Source organism: Urtica dioica, chromosome 1 (assembly GCF_054948205.1).
Source record: "Urtica dioica subsp. dioica isolate 48M chromosome 1, U.dioica_male_clone48M_v1_H2, whole genome shotgun sequence".
NCBI classification, from domain to species: domain Eukaryota; kingdom Viridiplantae; phylum Streptophyta; class Magnoliopsida; order Rosales; family Urticaceae; genus Urtica; species Urtica dioica.
Window position 1 is genome coordinate 16334189 of NC_142756.1, and position 16665 is coordinate 16350853.

The 16665-nt window shown below is 35.1% G+C and overlaps 2 protein-coding genes across 2 annotated transcripts; one reads left to right on the plus strand and one right to left on the minus strand.

Annotated features, from left to right (window-relative positions):
* Positions 1 to 1133: 1133 nt before the first annotated feature.
* Positions 1134 to 3298, minus strand: LOC149407530 (polygalacturonase-like). Its single transcript, XM_089620611.1, has 9 exons — positions 3107 to 3298; positions 2871 to 3002; positions 2602 to 2769; positions 2468 to 2488; positions 2161 to 2368; positions 1989 to 2070; positions 1790 to 1898; positions 1593 to 1709; positions 1134 to 1450 (listed from the first exon to the last, which is right to left on the minus strand). Exons 1-9 carry the CDS (start codon positions 3296 to 3298, stop codon positions 1229 to 1231), a joined length of 1251 nt encoding a protein of 416 aa, XP_089476737.1. The 3' UTR covers positions 1134 to 1228.
* A 9360-nt stretch (positions 3299 to 12658) lies between these two features.
* LOC149407531 (carotenoid cleavage dioxygenase 8 homolog B, chloroplastic-like) lies at positions 12659 to 14907 on the plus strand. Its single transcript, XM_089620621.1, has 5 exons — positions 12659 to 12940; positions 13265 to 14008; positions 14102 to 14295; positions 14367 to 14659; positions 14762 to 14907. Exons 1-5 carry the CDS (start codon positions 12659 to 12661, stop codon positions 14905 to 14907), a joined length of 1659 nt encoding a protein of 552 aa, XP_089476747.1.
* Positions 14908 to 16665: the final 1758 nt, after the last annotated feature.

Below are 16665 nucleotides of genomic sequence, written 5' to 3' on the forward strand. Positions count from 1 at the left end.
TCTTTTGTCCGAGTTTGGTGATAGTTCTGCCTCGGTTCTAGTTCGTTGTTCGACGTAATTTGTGGTACCATTGTTCGTCGAGTTTATCGTTGTATCCTGGGAAGCCTTACTCAAGTGTTCCTGTACCGGTGGGAGAGCAACAAAGTTTCAAGGAAACTGTCCAACAATCCTCGACATTTTTACTTTCTTTTCATCTTGTTTCGGTGAAGGTTCTTTATTATTTTGCTATTCATCGTTATTTAATCTAATTGTAATTTTTTGTTTCATTTTTTCCCCTTAATAATAATCTATCTTTATTCCCAACATAATTTTAATATTTCTAACAAAATATATATACATAAATATAAATATATATATATATATATATGTATGTATATATATGTACACAAGACTATCGGCAAGATAGACGAGGTCCGTACCATCGGTAACACGAGTCCATGAAACCTTCGGCAGAGTTTGAAGCTTGGATCTCCAACGTCCCAAGACCATTGTCGAGCAAAATCCTCGGCGGGCCAAACCATATCGGCATAATCATGGACCATCGAATCATCAGCCATATTTTTGGCGCGAAGCTCAAAATAACTATCGGCGACCTCAAATCTTTGGCGAGACGAGTTCGCGGGACCTCCGACGTGACCTCGTGCACAACTATCGGCAAGCGTTAAGGTGCAAGACCATCGGCGTGTAAAATTCGGCACGCTTGTGCCTTCGAAAACATCAAACCATCGGCGACACCTTCGGGTCAGATCGGCTTCGTGCTTGTATATATACTAAATTTGCGTCATGGTAATTATTTTTTAGTATGTTTTAATTGACCTTTGACTTTTTATCATCGCTAATATGGTACTTAATATTGCTCAGTTAGTCCTTGTAGGTACAAGAAAAATAGTAATTTGGTCTTAGTCCCCATTTTTTTCTTCTTTATTTTGAAACGATGTAGCCCATAGCATAAAAAAAATGCTCATTTTTAGTAAATTTCTATAAAATAAAAAAAAATATTTCATTCGGACCATTAATTTAAGGTTTAAAACAATGCAAATACAAGAAATCCTAATCAACAATTGACCAAGTCCTTAAAATAATATAAAATGTGTAAAACGAATGGATACGTATAATCAAGAAAGAAAATAATGGGAAAGAAAAAAGAAAAATATGAGGCCACATATAGGTAACAATTACCATAGGGCCAATTTGATGAATAAAGCTAACTATAATTAAATAAATAAAATCAAGAGCATTTGGGAAAAACACTTCCAATTCTGTTGAGCTTCACATTTTGACAAGAAGCTTCAACGTGACCGTCGTCTCCTTCGCGCCCGAACCCCACGTCGTGAAGAGAAACGCCTTTGCATGGGACGCTTTTGCTACAATCCAACTTCACAGCCACTTTTGAATTACTTGTCCCTTTTATATTTATGTATTTAATATCGCTTATCTCCACGGCTGAGGCATATATTATATATATCCCATAGATAAATATATTAACATTTTTTGTATTTACTTAAATATGAACGACAATATTAGGGTTATACAAAAATAAAGGGAGCATGATGATCATATTCATATTATATTTGGTAGAAATAATTAATTACCTGTTGGTGACATGGTTCCTGCTGATCACAATAGTTTTGGTCAATGATAATTGGGTTGCTCACATTTCTCATTAATATGTTTTGGAATATTATGTTCTTCGCATATCCTGAACCTCCCTGCAATAAAAATGACGCTGAATCAAATGATACTTTTATTTATAAATAAAACTGAATTTCGATAGATATTATTTATTTACCTGCCAGGTCTTAATTCTCACTCCGTTTGTAGTTCCTGTAAATCTGACTCTATTCACAAACACATTTGAAACCTCAGCTTCTGAATTCCCAGCTCCTAAGCTTCCAATGCTGAATGATTGTATATTAGTTATTAAGAACCGAGACGTCATCACTATATATATAAATTGTATTCATAAATGCCAATTTATAAATAAATACCTTATCCCATGGCCAGATCCACAAATTATGTCTGTAGCTCTAACATTTTTTGATCCACTCACTATTGAAATACAGTCGTCACCTTCACATATAGGAGAAAGTAATTAATAAAAAAATCAAGTATATATATTTATCATTATTAGTACGTAGAAAATAATAGAGCATGGAATACCTGTTCTTATGAGAGAATTCATGATGTGAATGTTTTGAGTTGCGGTGACATGAATTCCGTCAGTGTTGGGGCTGTTTCCGGGTGCAATTACTTTCAGATTCACCGCTTTTACGTTCAAACATTTCTGAAATGTTAAATGCATTTGCTGTGCATTTTTGAACCTCAAATTGGCCACTACTAGATTGGTGCACTCATAAAATGTCACAGCCTACATCAATTAAAAATAAAAAGTTTATTAATATATAAGACTAATTTCCATTTGAAATAATAAATTAATTCAAAAGGATTATTAAATTTATCAACTTACAGTCGGGGCACGCTTGCAAGGCTGTTGGACGAAGAAAATGAAATGAAGATAGTTAGCTATAGAACCCATGTATATATGCATGATTAAAATAAGATCACACTAACTATATAAATATATATTAATTGAACACTTACAAGTGCTTTATTAATTTTGCAAGAGTTGAGCCACCATTTCCTTCCATTGCCATTGATAGTGCCACCACCTTCAACTCTCAAGTTTTGAACTCCCTCAAACACCATCCAATGCCTTCTGTCGCTTTCGTAATCCGAATGATGTGGCGACGCTTTTATCACCCCCGAAATCTATTCATAATTCATCACAATCATTAAAAATCTTGTTAATTATTAGTTAATCAACTTTAATATAAAAAAAATTGATTCATTAATTACTAATACAAACTCACCCTCATTGTAATGGAGGACTTGCAAGGCCCTGAAAACTTGATTGGCTTAAGGTGATAAACTTTGGTTCTTGGCACATAAATTATGCTCTCTTCTTTAGAGGAACAAGCGCTACTCCAAGCCTTGTTAAATGCCTTTTTTAATATAAATAGAAAATAATCAATTAACATACTTTAATAGGCTACACTATCAATGAATCAATTAAGCATATCATTAATTTAATTTCGGTGTAATTTACCTGGCTATCGTCTGTTCCATCAGCCTTAGCGCCAAAACCATCCACGTTAATGAATACACTCTTCGGTGAAGGCGTGATTGCTCGGCTAAGCCTTGTCATAATTCCATTTGCGTTTCGAATTTTAGATTTCGGGCTTATTAAAGACTCGTCTAGGGCGAGAGAGGATGAAAGAGAAACAAGTATTATGAGCATTAGTGAAGGGAGGAGTGAATAGTTTCTTGTTATTGACATCTTTCGAAGTATTTTCGTTGGAGAGAAAGAGTAGGCTATATGACTTGAGAGAATATGAGAATGAGTTAATTGATTTGTTTATTTTTATTGTGTGATGAAGACTATCTCTTCCTGTCTATATATAGTAAGGAAATAGTATATATAGACAGGAAGAGATAGTCTATTTGAAATTCAATACAACCATAGTGGAATGTGATCGAATGTATGAGAGAGAAGTATTAGTAATTGACCGGTATAGCCAAGTTTGGTCCTCTTACAATTATGGTTTAATATTAACCAAATAGTGAAAGGAATTTCAACAGAAGTTAGCTATATATTAGTGGAGGATTGTGATCGTGCTTGTTTACCAATAAACAGGCACACAAGTATGAAATTTTATTCTCAGCTTTGTTTACTATGTTTTCACATACACAGTCAATTTAAGTTTAATTTTTGGAACATAACCATTAAATGATTATTTTCTTAATTATTATTTCCTTGTCCGAAAGCGTGATCTATTTACATTATATATATATAATATATAAAGTAAAGGAGGGGTGGATACTCACAAAACACCACTGTTCATTGTGTTTTATGATTTTTTTTAAGAAAAAAATAAGAGATTGGACTGATTTAAACGCAAGTAGTGCTCATTCGTTCAGATTTTTATTTTTATTTTTTGTTATCACAAAGATAAAAATATCTTCAAAAAACTTTAAATACATTTTTTCAAATCTAAATATTTGAACGTATCTCTATATATTTCTTCATCCAGATTAAAATATATTAATTATTCGGCAACAACGTGGGAAATATATTGCTTGTTATATATATATATATATATATATATATATATATATATATATATATATATATATATATTACAGAAGTTAACTAAAAATGTATATTATTCTAAGTTAATTTGGTCATTTTAAACAATTAATTTAGAAAATATATATAGGCAACTTTTCATAACACAAATATATTACTTGAAAAAATCTGCTAAGAAATAAATCAATTATTATTTTTTGCAATTAGTCACAAGTATTAGTCCAAAATAAGGTATGCATATTTATATATTTTGTTGGTATTAATCCACATGTTCATAGTATTGATTGGAAGATTAGCCTGAGATTTCAACTCGGTTTCGACAGTCTCATGTGTGTTCTCTTTTGACCTCAAACTATTTGACATATAGCAAGAAAATAAAATTAGGCTTGATAATATTATCAAACCTATTATACTAGATATATCTAATAATTAGACAAACCCCACTTAGCATAACGCATGATATAATACATAAAACTACTCAATCCACTTCAGTCCAAGAACTTGTTTTTCATTATGCTGGCCACGCTCCAACCAAAAGAAACCTTCTTCGCTTTCTTTGAACATGAAAAGCGAGTTCTTCTTCGCTCATGTATTAGATTGACTTTGACCCATATTTTTTAGCACGCAAAATTTGTGTGTTAAGTGAATCTCAGGTTGCTGATTTTGTGGCTGTTTATTCAATTCAGATTTCAGAATACACATCAGACATATATCTTCATAAGTTGATTTTCCATGGTCAAAATATATTATAGTTTAATAACATCCGATTCTGACAAAATGGACTTTTTGTTTCCTTTACGTATACAAATAGTACATGTATACAGGGGCGGTCCAAAATATTATCTGACCTAAGAGAAAAAAATAATTAGGATTTTTTAAACATATATTAAGAAAAATAAGGTATAATATTTTATTTTTAACAAAAATTGAAGCTTCTTTTCCTAAAATTTGAGGTTTTTTAGATTTTTTTTTACGCATAAAATTTAGGGCCTTAGACCATTACCTAAGTAGCTTAACCCTCAGATCGGTCATGATGTATATGATATGTGCGAGTAGATAGGATGTATCCACCAGTACATATATATATATATATATATATATATATATATATATATATTTATCATATATTAATAGAAATTAATCTAATAAAAATAGAAACCAAAAAAAAAGATTAAGGGCTTTGATTGATTTAGTCTCCTTATTGGGACCTGCATCACCTCTTGATTTCTGTTGAATTGATAAATAGATTTGAGTGTACATTTTTTTTTTTTATATATAATATCTAGGACACCTTTTCAAATGATTTAAATTGAAGCAATTGGATGTCCGACTCGGGCTTATATGATATGACTGATCAATAGAAATACTCTGACACTTCACCTTTGTTATATATTTCATACATCACATTGGATATCATATTCATGAAATATGATCTCGTCTCAATCATCATTTTCTATGACTATTCGGGCTTGGACCGGAAATTTAATTCATGTCGCTATTCCTGCATCCATGGGGAATACGTTAGATGGAATAATTTTTTTTTTTTAATAAAGTTATCTCACATTTGAAAACTAAGTTTCATGTTAAACAGTTTTAAAAATTCAAGTTTAAATATCCTTATAAAAAAAACTTTGAAACTATTAGAAAGATGAAGGCAAAAACCTTCAAATCACTAGAAAAATAAAAGCAAAACCTTTGAAACGGTTAAAAAGATTAAGGCAAAAAACTACAAAATCACTTAAATTTATTTTCAAAGTTTTTGTTTTCATCTTTCTAATTGTTTCGAATTTTGATAACAATGATATTTTAGATGTTTTATCTATCCAAAAGTTTGATTTTCTTAAAATGTTTAATATGGAACTTGATTATCAAATGTGAAGTATCCTTATGCTTAGTTTATCAAGTTTTCCTTGTATTATAGGCATGTCAAGTCACCCTAAAATATCATTATTAATTACTTGTTGATGAATATTAATTTTTGGCTATACTATGATGAAAATTTCTTTATCTATAATCAATAGCAAATTATGTAGGATATTTTCATTATATCAATATGAATATGATAAATATAAAAAGATTCCAGTATTAATTCAAATTTTTTTTACAGTAAATATAATATACACCGACTAAGCTTAAAACTGCACAAAACAATAAAATGTGAGTTCATCTGCACCAAAACAGAAAAACAAACCGTTATCGAAATTGAATAAAATAAAACAAACCGCCTTCTCCGCCCTAGTCTAACCACCAGGGTGCCTCCGACCTAAGGGGGAAGCTTTGCCGGCGGTGGATGTGCTTATTAATTTAGTCTCAATCTCTCAAATAATCCATTTTTCTTAGATCTCCACCACTTTGCCTTGCCACTTTCCACCTTTCTCATGCCAGCTTTTGGCTTCTCCAGCGAAGTTCCCGGTTGTTTTCAAGACGCTTCATCATCTGTGTGTGGGTGTTTGCAGGTGTTTTTTGGTTGATTATTCTTGACAATCTCAAGAGGTTTTCGGTGGTGTTATCACTGGAGTTTCTCTCAATCCGTTCTTAAACCCCGACAACCTGGGCTCTTTGACCTATGTAAGCCTTCTGCACAGTTAATACAGAATCCCTCACCAAATCTATTTGTTCGGCGGCGTCGCCTCCCGCAGTTTGGCCCCGATGGCTTTCGTTCCACCATCGTTGAGTCTGTCGTCTCCAATGGTGTTTCGGCCTTCCCCATCGGTCCTGTTGATCCTGGCCTCAATGTTTATGATGGTGAGGGTTTTGTGTCTCTTGATGTGGTGGTGTGTTGTCTACAAGCCTCAACTCCCGACTTTAGGGGACCGATTTTGATTTGGGAAAATGTGTGGTGTTTTGGTACGCGATGAAAATTGGTGGGTGAACTTTTGGAGGGTGAATTTTTTGGGTTGTTCTAGTTAGAATTTTAGCTATATTAGATAGTTTATCATGTTTGGTTGATGTTTTAATTACTTTACTTTAATTTTTCCTTATGGTTGTTAAGACTTTGATCTTATGTCCGCAACTCTTTGATGATTTTTGTGTACCGAAGATGATTTAGTCACCTTTTGGATTTTTGTTCAAGTGGTCTATTGGTATTTTAGCAGTGCGGACACTCAAATGCATTTGTCCACAGTCGGTGGTCCTCGACCGTTTTAGTTCATCCACTAACCTCTGAGTGCTTTTTCGAAAAAGCTTATGAGTTGCTGGAAATTTAGTGTGATTTACTTTCCGTTGGTCAGGAGTTCACACACAGTGTACTTTCATCCGGTTTTAACTAGTCTTGAATTGTTTTTGTCTTGATGTCTTATCCTTTGTGGTTAACAAATATATGATGTTTGTACAAATTGGCATTATACTTTTTTTTTAATAGAATGCCTCTAGAAAATTTTATTAAAAAAAATGTGATTTTAATTAGTTTGGACTTATCAAGAAGGTCGGTAAGGCAAGCCGTCGGAGGGTCAGCCAGGAAGACCAACTAGATGATCAAGAAGGGCCAACTAGGGAGGTCGGGCCTCCCTCTTGCCAAAAGGGTCGGCCCTCCCACTCGCCAAGAGTGCCGGTCCATCCTTATAACCCTAATACTCGTAAGACACTCATATAAATACTTTATTCCACACAAATTTTAGGTAATTTTCTCTTAGTTTAACAAAAATTTTCCCCTCACTCACATTAAACTTCTCTCTAAGACTAAAAATGGCCTCTCACTTTATATAGCAATTAGATTAATATTGAGCGCCAGAGAGCACGCTCTCGCCCCATTAGCTCACTTATTCTCTTTTCAGGTTGTAAATCGACTTTTCCGATGAGACCAGATCTTCAATATGAGGAGTCTACGACCCTCTGGTCTATGAGTGATCACAAGTTCCGGTTTTTATCTCGCCACATGGATCCTAAGTGTTTCTTTTTTACATTAACATTTTGCGCTAAAATGAGTAGAAATTGAGAGCATGTCATTGGTTTGGAGAACCTCCGTATTTACATAGCGTCCACATTTTTTGTGACGAAATCCACTGTTACCTTGCCAACTTTGAAGGCGGAGTTCGAGCCCGACAAGCCTTTGAGGACCGGAGGAAATTAAAAAATTAACGCGCTTTCATATGTCACGGTTAGGGGTCGAAATTCATATATCTTAAGAGTATTTTTTAAAATAAAAAAAATTGGTAGTTGTACTTTTCAATGTATGGAATATGGATGAAACTTTTATAAAATAGAATAAAATTTGTATTTTTTTATAAACATAAAAAACTATTAAAACCAGTTTTTAACAATTTATTTAGGACAAGGTTAACCAAGCATGAGACTACATTTAAAAATTAAATTTACATGTATTTTAGGGCCTGTTTGGTAGTTCACTGAAACTGTTTTTGTTTTCTGTTTTTGTTTTCATATAGTTGTAGTCTAAAAAATTTTTGCAGTTTTTTTCAAATAACTGTTTGATAAGGATTTCAGTTTTTTTTCATTCAGTTTTTTGTAATTGTAGCGTAATAATTCCCATAAGAATTAGGTGTCGAGATATATACAAATTGAAAGTCTTTGCTGCGAATATAATAGTCGTACCTTTAGTAATAATGATTGTTCACAAGTTCATCGGAAAACACCGTTTGTCTTTGTAGTCAATACAACAAATATCAAATTTTGATACCTAATGTTGACTAAAAATAGTGAAAAATCATGTGCTCGACGAGAGGATCACGACCAATTAATAGTTTGTAAAATTGAGCTCTGATTGTTTAAAGTTTGCCATAATCGGAGCTATAATGAATGAGAAATTGATGCTCAAAGTATGGTTAAAGAGTACATTTGTTATGTGTAAATGAAATAAATTTCAATAGTCTCACATGGGTTGGGTAAGTGTGTTGTGTTGTGTATATATATATACTATCCTCTTTCTTTAATAGATAAGCAAATGCAAGAGAGGAGAGTGTGGATGAGTTAACTCTTAACCCCTCGCGCACACACGCGCGCCGCCGAGCCGGTCTCGAGTTTCGGGAATGTCTCGGACTTGGACTTTGGGCCAATCCTTATCTTTTTATTCCAATTGTCACTTCATAAAGATTTTTAATTCCACAAATAAATTGTTTTGTTATGATGGGAATTAATGTTGTACTGTGCATTGAATGGCATGATGCTGGACGGTTTTGCTTTGTTTTTATTTTTAGTCGGTGATCAATAGTTCTGATATTGTTGTTGTTATCTTTTATTTATTTTATTATTTCTACTATTAAATTATCTATCTTTTTCTAAAAATAAATATTATTTACGTAATATTTTCTAACACCAAGATGTCCCTATGATACAGGACACCTAATCTTCTCAAGGCGGAGCGCGCGGGTGAGCTATTGAAGTTCAAAAGGCTCCCATTGTCCAAGGGCTTCATCAACATATAATTCAAAAGTCGCACCTGATGCTATATCATGATCATGTATTATTGTATTACTCCCCAAAAATCACACTTACCGACCTAATATCTCGGAGATCCTAAGAACACTTTTGTCCAGCGTAAGATCCGATCAAAGTCAGCTCTAGGATCACAAACCAAAAAATAAAACCATAACTTTTCACTTATGCATGAATTAATATTGTCGTCACTATCTCTATAAAATAAAACCACTAGTATACTTGTTGGTATTACGACAGGCATGACGACAAGCATGCACAAACGTACTTGAGGATATAAAATGTAGCGGTATGATTATTGTCAACGGTTGATATAAAATGTAGCGGTATGATTATTGTCAACTACAGACATCATTAGTTTCAATTTTCTATAAACTTTTCTCATTTCTTATGTTTATGTTAAAAGATGATATACAATCGGAAACCCTATTTTTTTAAAGTAAAAAAATAATAAAAAATTAGGTAATTAGCCAATTAAAACGTTTGAGATTGTTATATAACATCCGTTTCTTAAATATGAGATAAATAGTCATAAAGATGACGTATTTTTATGCATTCCTGGTTTGCCCCTTATTTTAAATTCGAAAATTTCAATTAAAATTTATATGTTTCATTCCATTTCAAAATTGAAACAATTTTTTATTATTAATTTTGCAATTAAATTTTTCAAAATTTCAATAATCAAATCCTTCATTTCTCTCTCTATCTCTCTCTCTCTCTCTCTCTCTCTCTCTCTCTCTCTCATCGCCTCCATGAAAAACCAGGGACATAACACCTATGAGTAGCTCAATGGCGTAGTCGGAATTCACGGAGCCTACATGGCATTGGCGTTCTTCGCTTATCTGGAGCAGTGTTCTTGCATCAACCTAGAAACCTCCAACGATTACGACGCCGTTGAGGATTTAGGGAGCCACGATCAGCCTCTCATGCTCTCCAATTCCCGATCTGTCAATCTCGTCGATCACCGACCAACTCCGACGCAAATCGTCGATGTTAAACTTCCGATCTGACCCATCGATCTCCGCTTTAGGGTTTCGTATCGTGTTGGGCTTCCTTTTTTTTCCTCTTTATTATTTTGAGTCAAAATCTTGAATCATTTTGATTGATTGTTGTGCCTAGCTTTGTTACGTGATTTCTTGAAATCGAAAGATTTCTGGTATATGGCTGATGCGAAGACTATGGGATCCGACGAGGCCGAGAAGGAATGCGAGGACTATGGGATCCGATGAGTTTGAGGCCGATTATGATCTTCCTAGCATAGGCATATTGACGAGAGGCACACCTCCATCGAGCGAACTGCGGAGATCGGTTATGGTGTTACTGGCATAGGCCCATTTAGTATCTCTTAAGAGTTTTGTGTCGTCTGTAAATATTTTTAAATTTATGTAAATAGTTATAATCAGTTGTAAATAGTTGTACATAATAGTGTAAATATTTGTTTATTTTGTAATGAAAAAAAAATCAATATATCGTAAATAGTCAACAGATTAACTGAAAAATGTTCGTAAATTACAAGTTAATAATTGTAAATAGTCGTTAATATGCAATAATAAAAATGCATTACTATAAATAGTCGTTAATATGAAACGTCAAATTGTCTCAAAATGTTTTAAAATCATTTTAAATAATTATATGAAAAAATGACCCTAAATAAAGATAATAACAGAATAGTCAACTGATTCCTTAATATATGGAAGATTAAAATCTTGTGGTGGATTTTTGTTTTCCATGTTTATCACAATTACTAATTTATATTCAAAATAAATTTTATTTAATTTTAAATGTTGGGAATTTTTTAGTGGGAATTTCGATAGGGTATTTTAGTCATTTTACGCGTGTAAATACATGGACATGACTATTTACCTAAGATTTACAAAACGTTGACTATATAGAAATGTGAAACAGTAAATATGACTATATACCTAATGGACCCAAAAAATAATATAAAACATTTGCTAATATTATACCTCTATATGTTTAGCAATATGAATTAAACTCGTAGTCTCTAGATATAAAGCAATATGAAAATTCAAGTTTAGCAATATAGTCAACTTTTGATAAATTTTAAGTAAATAATAACTATGAGATTTTATTAACGAATCTAAAAATCGTAGTTATAAATATTCGTTAATAATTATAAATAATTATCAGGCTCCAAAAACATAAGTAGAATGCTAAAATGTCCAAACAATACCACATCACCTAATAGGTTATTTTCTTAAAATTTACTAAAAAAGTTATTAACAAATCTCCAAATTTTAGTGGCTTAATTACTCAATTAATTGTTGTTTAATATACTCGTCAATAATAAACGTTTTTCAATAAATTAAACTTGCAGCATATATCGATATCGTTGTTTCAGTGATTTAGATCATTAATTTATATATAGTCAGGTGTTTCAAATTTTGATTTTGGGCTTAATGCCCTTTTTCTACATTTATTAGGCTACTTAATTTAGTTTGACTTAATTTTTTTCATGTGAGCTAACATACAAATTTTAGGGATATTTTTTCTTCATGAGGTTAAGTACCCTCATGAGGTTTGCAGCCCCGTAGTTTCCTGTCATTTTCTCTCTAGTATTTTCCAATGGGTCTTCTGTAATGGTGTCATATGTACTACAAAGGCTGTTTGCTAACTAGGCGACAAGGAATTGTTGAAAAGGGTTCAGTTTTCTAGCTAGCTATACTACCATTTCTATGCCGTTGAAAAAGAAGGACGTGTCTTTTAATGTATGTTGGGAATGGAAACACACCGCTCAAGTCGACATGCAAATCGATTTGCTCATACCAACACCATTTAAGCATCGCGCATATACGCACGTTAATTAATATGACATGCATATTGTTGCACTTTTTTTAACAGACGCACAGACACTACTAATTAATTGACCTCTGACTCTAAATTTATTAACGGATAAAATCCATGTTCCGACTAATTAACTATGTAATTTGTCAAAGCATTAATTCCGACATATATCCATCTATATATATATATATAGCCATGTGTGTCCTGGATCAAACACTCACCACTCACCATACAAACAATCGTCTTTAACAGCTCCAAAAATACCTTCCATCGATCTCTCTTGTTTCTTTGTTGTAATTTAATCCGGTTATTAATATAATGGCCTCAATCGCTTCATCTCTGGCGATTGGTAACACCCCAGTTCTGCTTCAGAAGCCAAACGCAATCCCAAACAAGCTCTCCTCTGGTTTCTCAAAGAGACTCTCCTCCTCCAAATTAGTCAACCGTCGGAGCTCCACTACAGTCAACGCCAAAGCGGCTGCTCAGCCGTCGTCTACGGCGGTGGCTCCGACCGGCGATCGTCACGTGGCGTGGAGCAGCGTTAAGCAGGAGAGGTGGCAAGGCGAGCTAGTCGTCGAGGGAGAGATTCCGAAATGGCTGGTAATTAACTCACGTTTAGTTGTGGGCTTTTGATCGGTTTAAATAGTCAAAGCATCTCTGACGACTCAATCAAAATTAACCAAAAAGATCGACTATCTTAAATGTTTGGTAAAAAAACGATTTGAAATTAAATTATTTGAAAAAATTAGAAAGAAAAACGGTTAGTAATCTTAGTCAACTTAAAAAAAAAAAAAAATCAAGGTTAAATTTCAAGCCGACTTTAAGCAACGTGGCATCACGTGCATGCATTATTAATTATTATTTCATTTTGATAAAAGATTTTATTCACGTGGCCGTGCATGGTTGTCATTATTTGCCATGCAGAACGGGACGTACCTCCGCAACGGACCCGGACTGTGGCACATCGGCGACTACGAGTTCCGCCACATGTTCGACGGTTACGCTACTCTCGTCCGTCTCGACTTCAACGACGGCCGTCTCGTCGCCGGCCACCGCCAGATCGAGTCGGAGGCGTACAAGGCCGCCGTGGCCAACAATAAGATCTGCTACCGCGAGTTCTCCGAGGTCCCCAAACCCGACAACTTCATGTCCTACATGGGCGAGCTCGCCAACCTCTTCTCCGGCAAGTCCCTCACCGACAACGCCAACACCGGCGTCGTCCGGCTCGGCGACGGCAGGGTGATCTGCCTGACGGAGACTCAGAAGGGCTCCATCGTGGTGGACCCCGACACCCTCGACACCGTCGGGAAGTTAGAGTACACGGACTCGCTCGGTGGGCTCATCCACGCGGCTCATCCCATCGTGACAGAGTCCGAGTTCATCACTCTCTTGCCTGACCTAGTCAAACCCGGCTACATCGCAGTCCGGATGGTTCCCGGCTCAAACGAGAGGAAGGTCATCGGGAGAGTTGACTGCCGTGGGCCCGGGTTCCCCGGGTGGGTCCACTCGTTCCCCGTGACCGAGAACTACGTGGTGATCCCGGAGATGCCTCTCCGATACTCCGCCCAGAATCTTCTCAAGGCCGAGCCGGCCGAGCTTTTCAAGTTCGAGTGGCAACCCGAGTCCAAGGGCTTCGTCCACATCATGTGCAAGACCAGCGGCAAAATCGTATGAATTGATCTACCCTTTGTTTATATGATATTTTTTTTTCCTCCTGTCCAAACTTATATGCTTTTTATTTTTATTTTTTATTAACAAAAGGTTGCGAGCGTGGAAGTTCCAAACTTTATAGTATTCCACTTCATCAACGCGTACGAGGAGCGCGACGAGGACGGAAGAGTCACGGCCGTGATTGCTCACGGTTGCGAGCACGAAGCCGACCCTACGATCCTCCAGACCCTCAAGCTCCACGACCTCCGCTCCTTCGGTGACCAAGATGTGTTGCCTATGGCCAGGTATATATCTCTATATATTGTGTTCTTAATTGATTGTTTCTATGATATATATACTGTGGTGTGGTGGTCAGGGTTGGGAGGTTTAGGATTCCCTTGGATGGGAGTCCGATGGGAGAGTTGGATGCGGCGATGGACCCGAACGAACACGGGAGAGGGATGGACATGTGTAGCATAAACCCTAACTTCTTGGGCAAGCCTTACCGTTACGCCTACGCCATGGGGGCCCACCGTCCGTGCAATTTCCCCAACACCGTGTCGAAGCTCGATTTCGATGCGAAGAAGGCGAAGACCTGGCACGAGGAAGGCGCAATCCCATCTGAGCCCTTCTTCGTTGCTCGTCCCGGGGCGACCGAGGAAGACGATGGTAATTAAATATGTCATTTTTTTTTTCTTTTTTTACTTTGGTATTCCCTGATCAATATATAGTCTGTTAAAACCTTTGATGGTTGTGGTATTTTTGTTGTAGGCGTTGTGATAACCATGGTGAGCCAGAAGAACGGAGAAGGATACGCGTTGCTGCTCGATGGCTCGTCGTTCGAAGAGATCGCTCGTGCTAAGTTCCCATACGGCCTTCCATACGGTCTCCACGGTGCTTGGGTTCCTAGGACATAAAATAGTGATGATCGATGTTTTTCTATATCACCTTTGTTAAGAAAATAATTTCAGTGTATTATTTGCACAATATTATCAATGTTGGTTAATCAGTAAAAGTTGATGATCTCTTTGTGACTATTTTGGATTTACGGTATTGGAACAACCAATACATTTTACTTCTAAATTATCTAAGTGCTAAGGTAATGGAGTCATCTAATATTCTACTACAGTAGAACATAGCGCTCAATGGTAAATAATCAACATATATATAAGGATATAATGGGACTGTTCGATGAATAAAACTCCAAGTTGACTATTTTATCATAGCACTCATGGCACTAAAAGTTCATTATCTGTTTACACAGTTTAAAAGAAAACACTACAAATAACGTGACGCCAGAATAATTAATTTCATTATAAATCATGATATTGTACTTTAACGTGATGGAAAAATCAACAATCAATCATATTATTAAGAATTAAAAAAACTTGGTCTTCCTTGATGCGGAAAAACTTGGTCCACTCGACTCATCTTCGTCCGACCACCGATCATAACTTGATGCGAAATTTTTTTGATGATAGGTGGTCGGATGAACACGAGCCGGGTGATACATGATCTTCTTTTGCAAAATCACCTCTGTCTCTTGATGGAGATAGAATAGACTAATTAATTTGAATCGGGAATCATAACCATTGTTTGCTTTTATATATGATCTTCTTTTGCAAAATCACCTCTATCTCTTGATGGATATAGAATAGACTAATTAATTTGCATTGAGAATCATAGCCATTGTTTGCTTTTATATATAAATTATTAAGGAATCTCACAAGTCCCTTAGTCAATTATATTCTACCCGTTATTTCCATATCAAATAATTGAAAAAAGACACTTTAAAAACCATAACCACAAATAACAGCGAGCAAGACCTATAAAAAAAAATTAAAAAATTCTTCCAGAAGTCTGGCCAGAGGCCAAAAGTCCTTTTCTTTGAGCAACATTCAAGGTTTTGTTTTATACAAGAGAAATTTCATTAATTCGGCTTAATAAGCCATTAAATATCAAGATTAGACCCTAATGTTTAAAATATCTGAATATGGACTTTTGGTCCAAAATCGGACAAAAATACCCCTGATTCAAAAAACTCATATTTTTCTCTCATTTTCAAATGATTTTCATCACAATTCTTTTTCATGTTCGAATTGGTTGCGCTATGACTTTTTTTTTTTTTTTTTTAGGAATTTGGGTATGTGTTCAGTTTCGATTTTGAGAGTTTCACATTGTATTTCATCGTACAGCATCGTATCGCATCGTATGACATCGTACGACATCGTACGATATCGTACATTATAATGTGTATGAATTTTATCGTACATTATAATGTACGATATCGTACGATGTCGTACGATGCTGTACGATGTCGTACGATGCGATACGATGCCGTACGATGAGATACAATGTGAAACCCTCAAAATCGAAACTGAACACATACGATGCTGTACGATGTCGTACGATGCGATACGATGCCGTACGATGTCGTACGATGCGATACGATGCTGTACGATGAAATACAATGTGAAACTCTCAAAATCGAAATTGAACACATACCCAAATTCCTAAAAAAAAAAAAAAAATCATAGCGCAACCAATTCGAACATGAAAAAGAATTGTGATGAAAGTCATTTGAAAATGAGAGAAAAATATGAGTTTTTTGAATCAGGGGTATTTTTGTCCGATTTTAGGCCAAAAGTCCATATTCTTATATTTTTAAACATTGG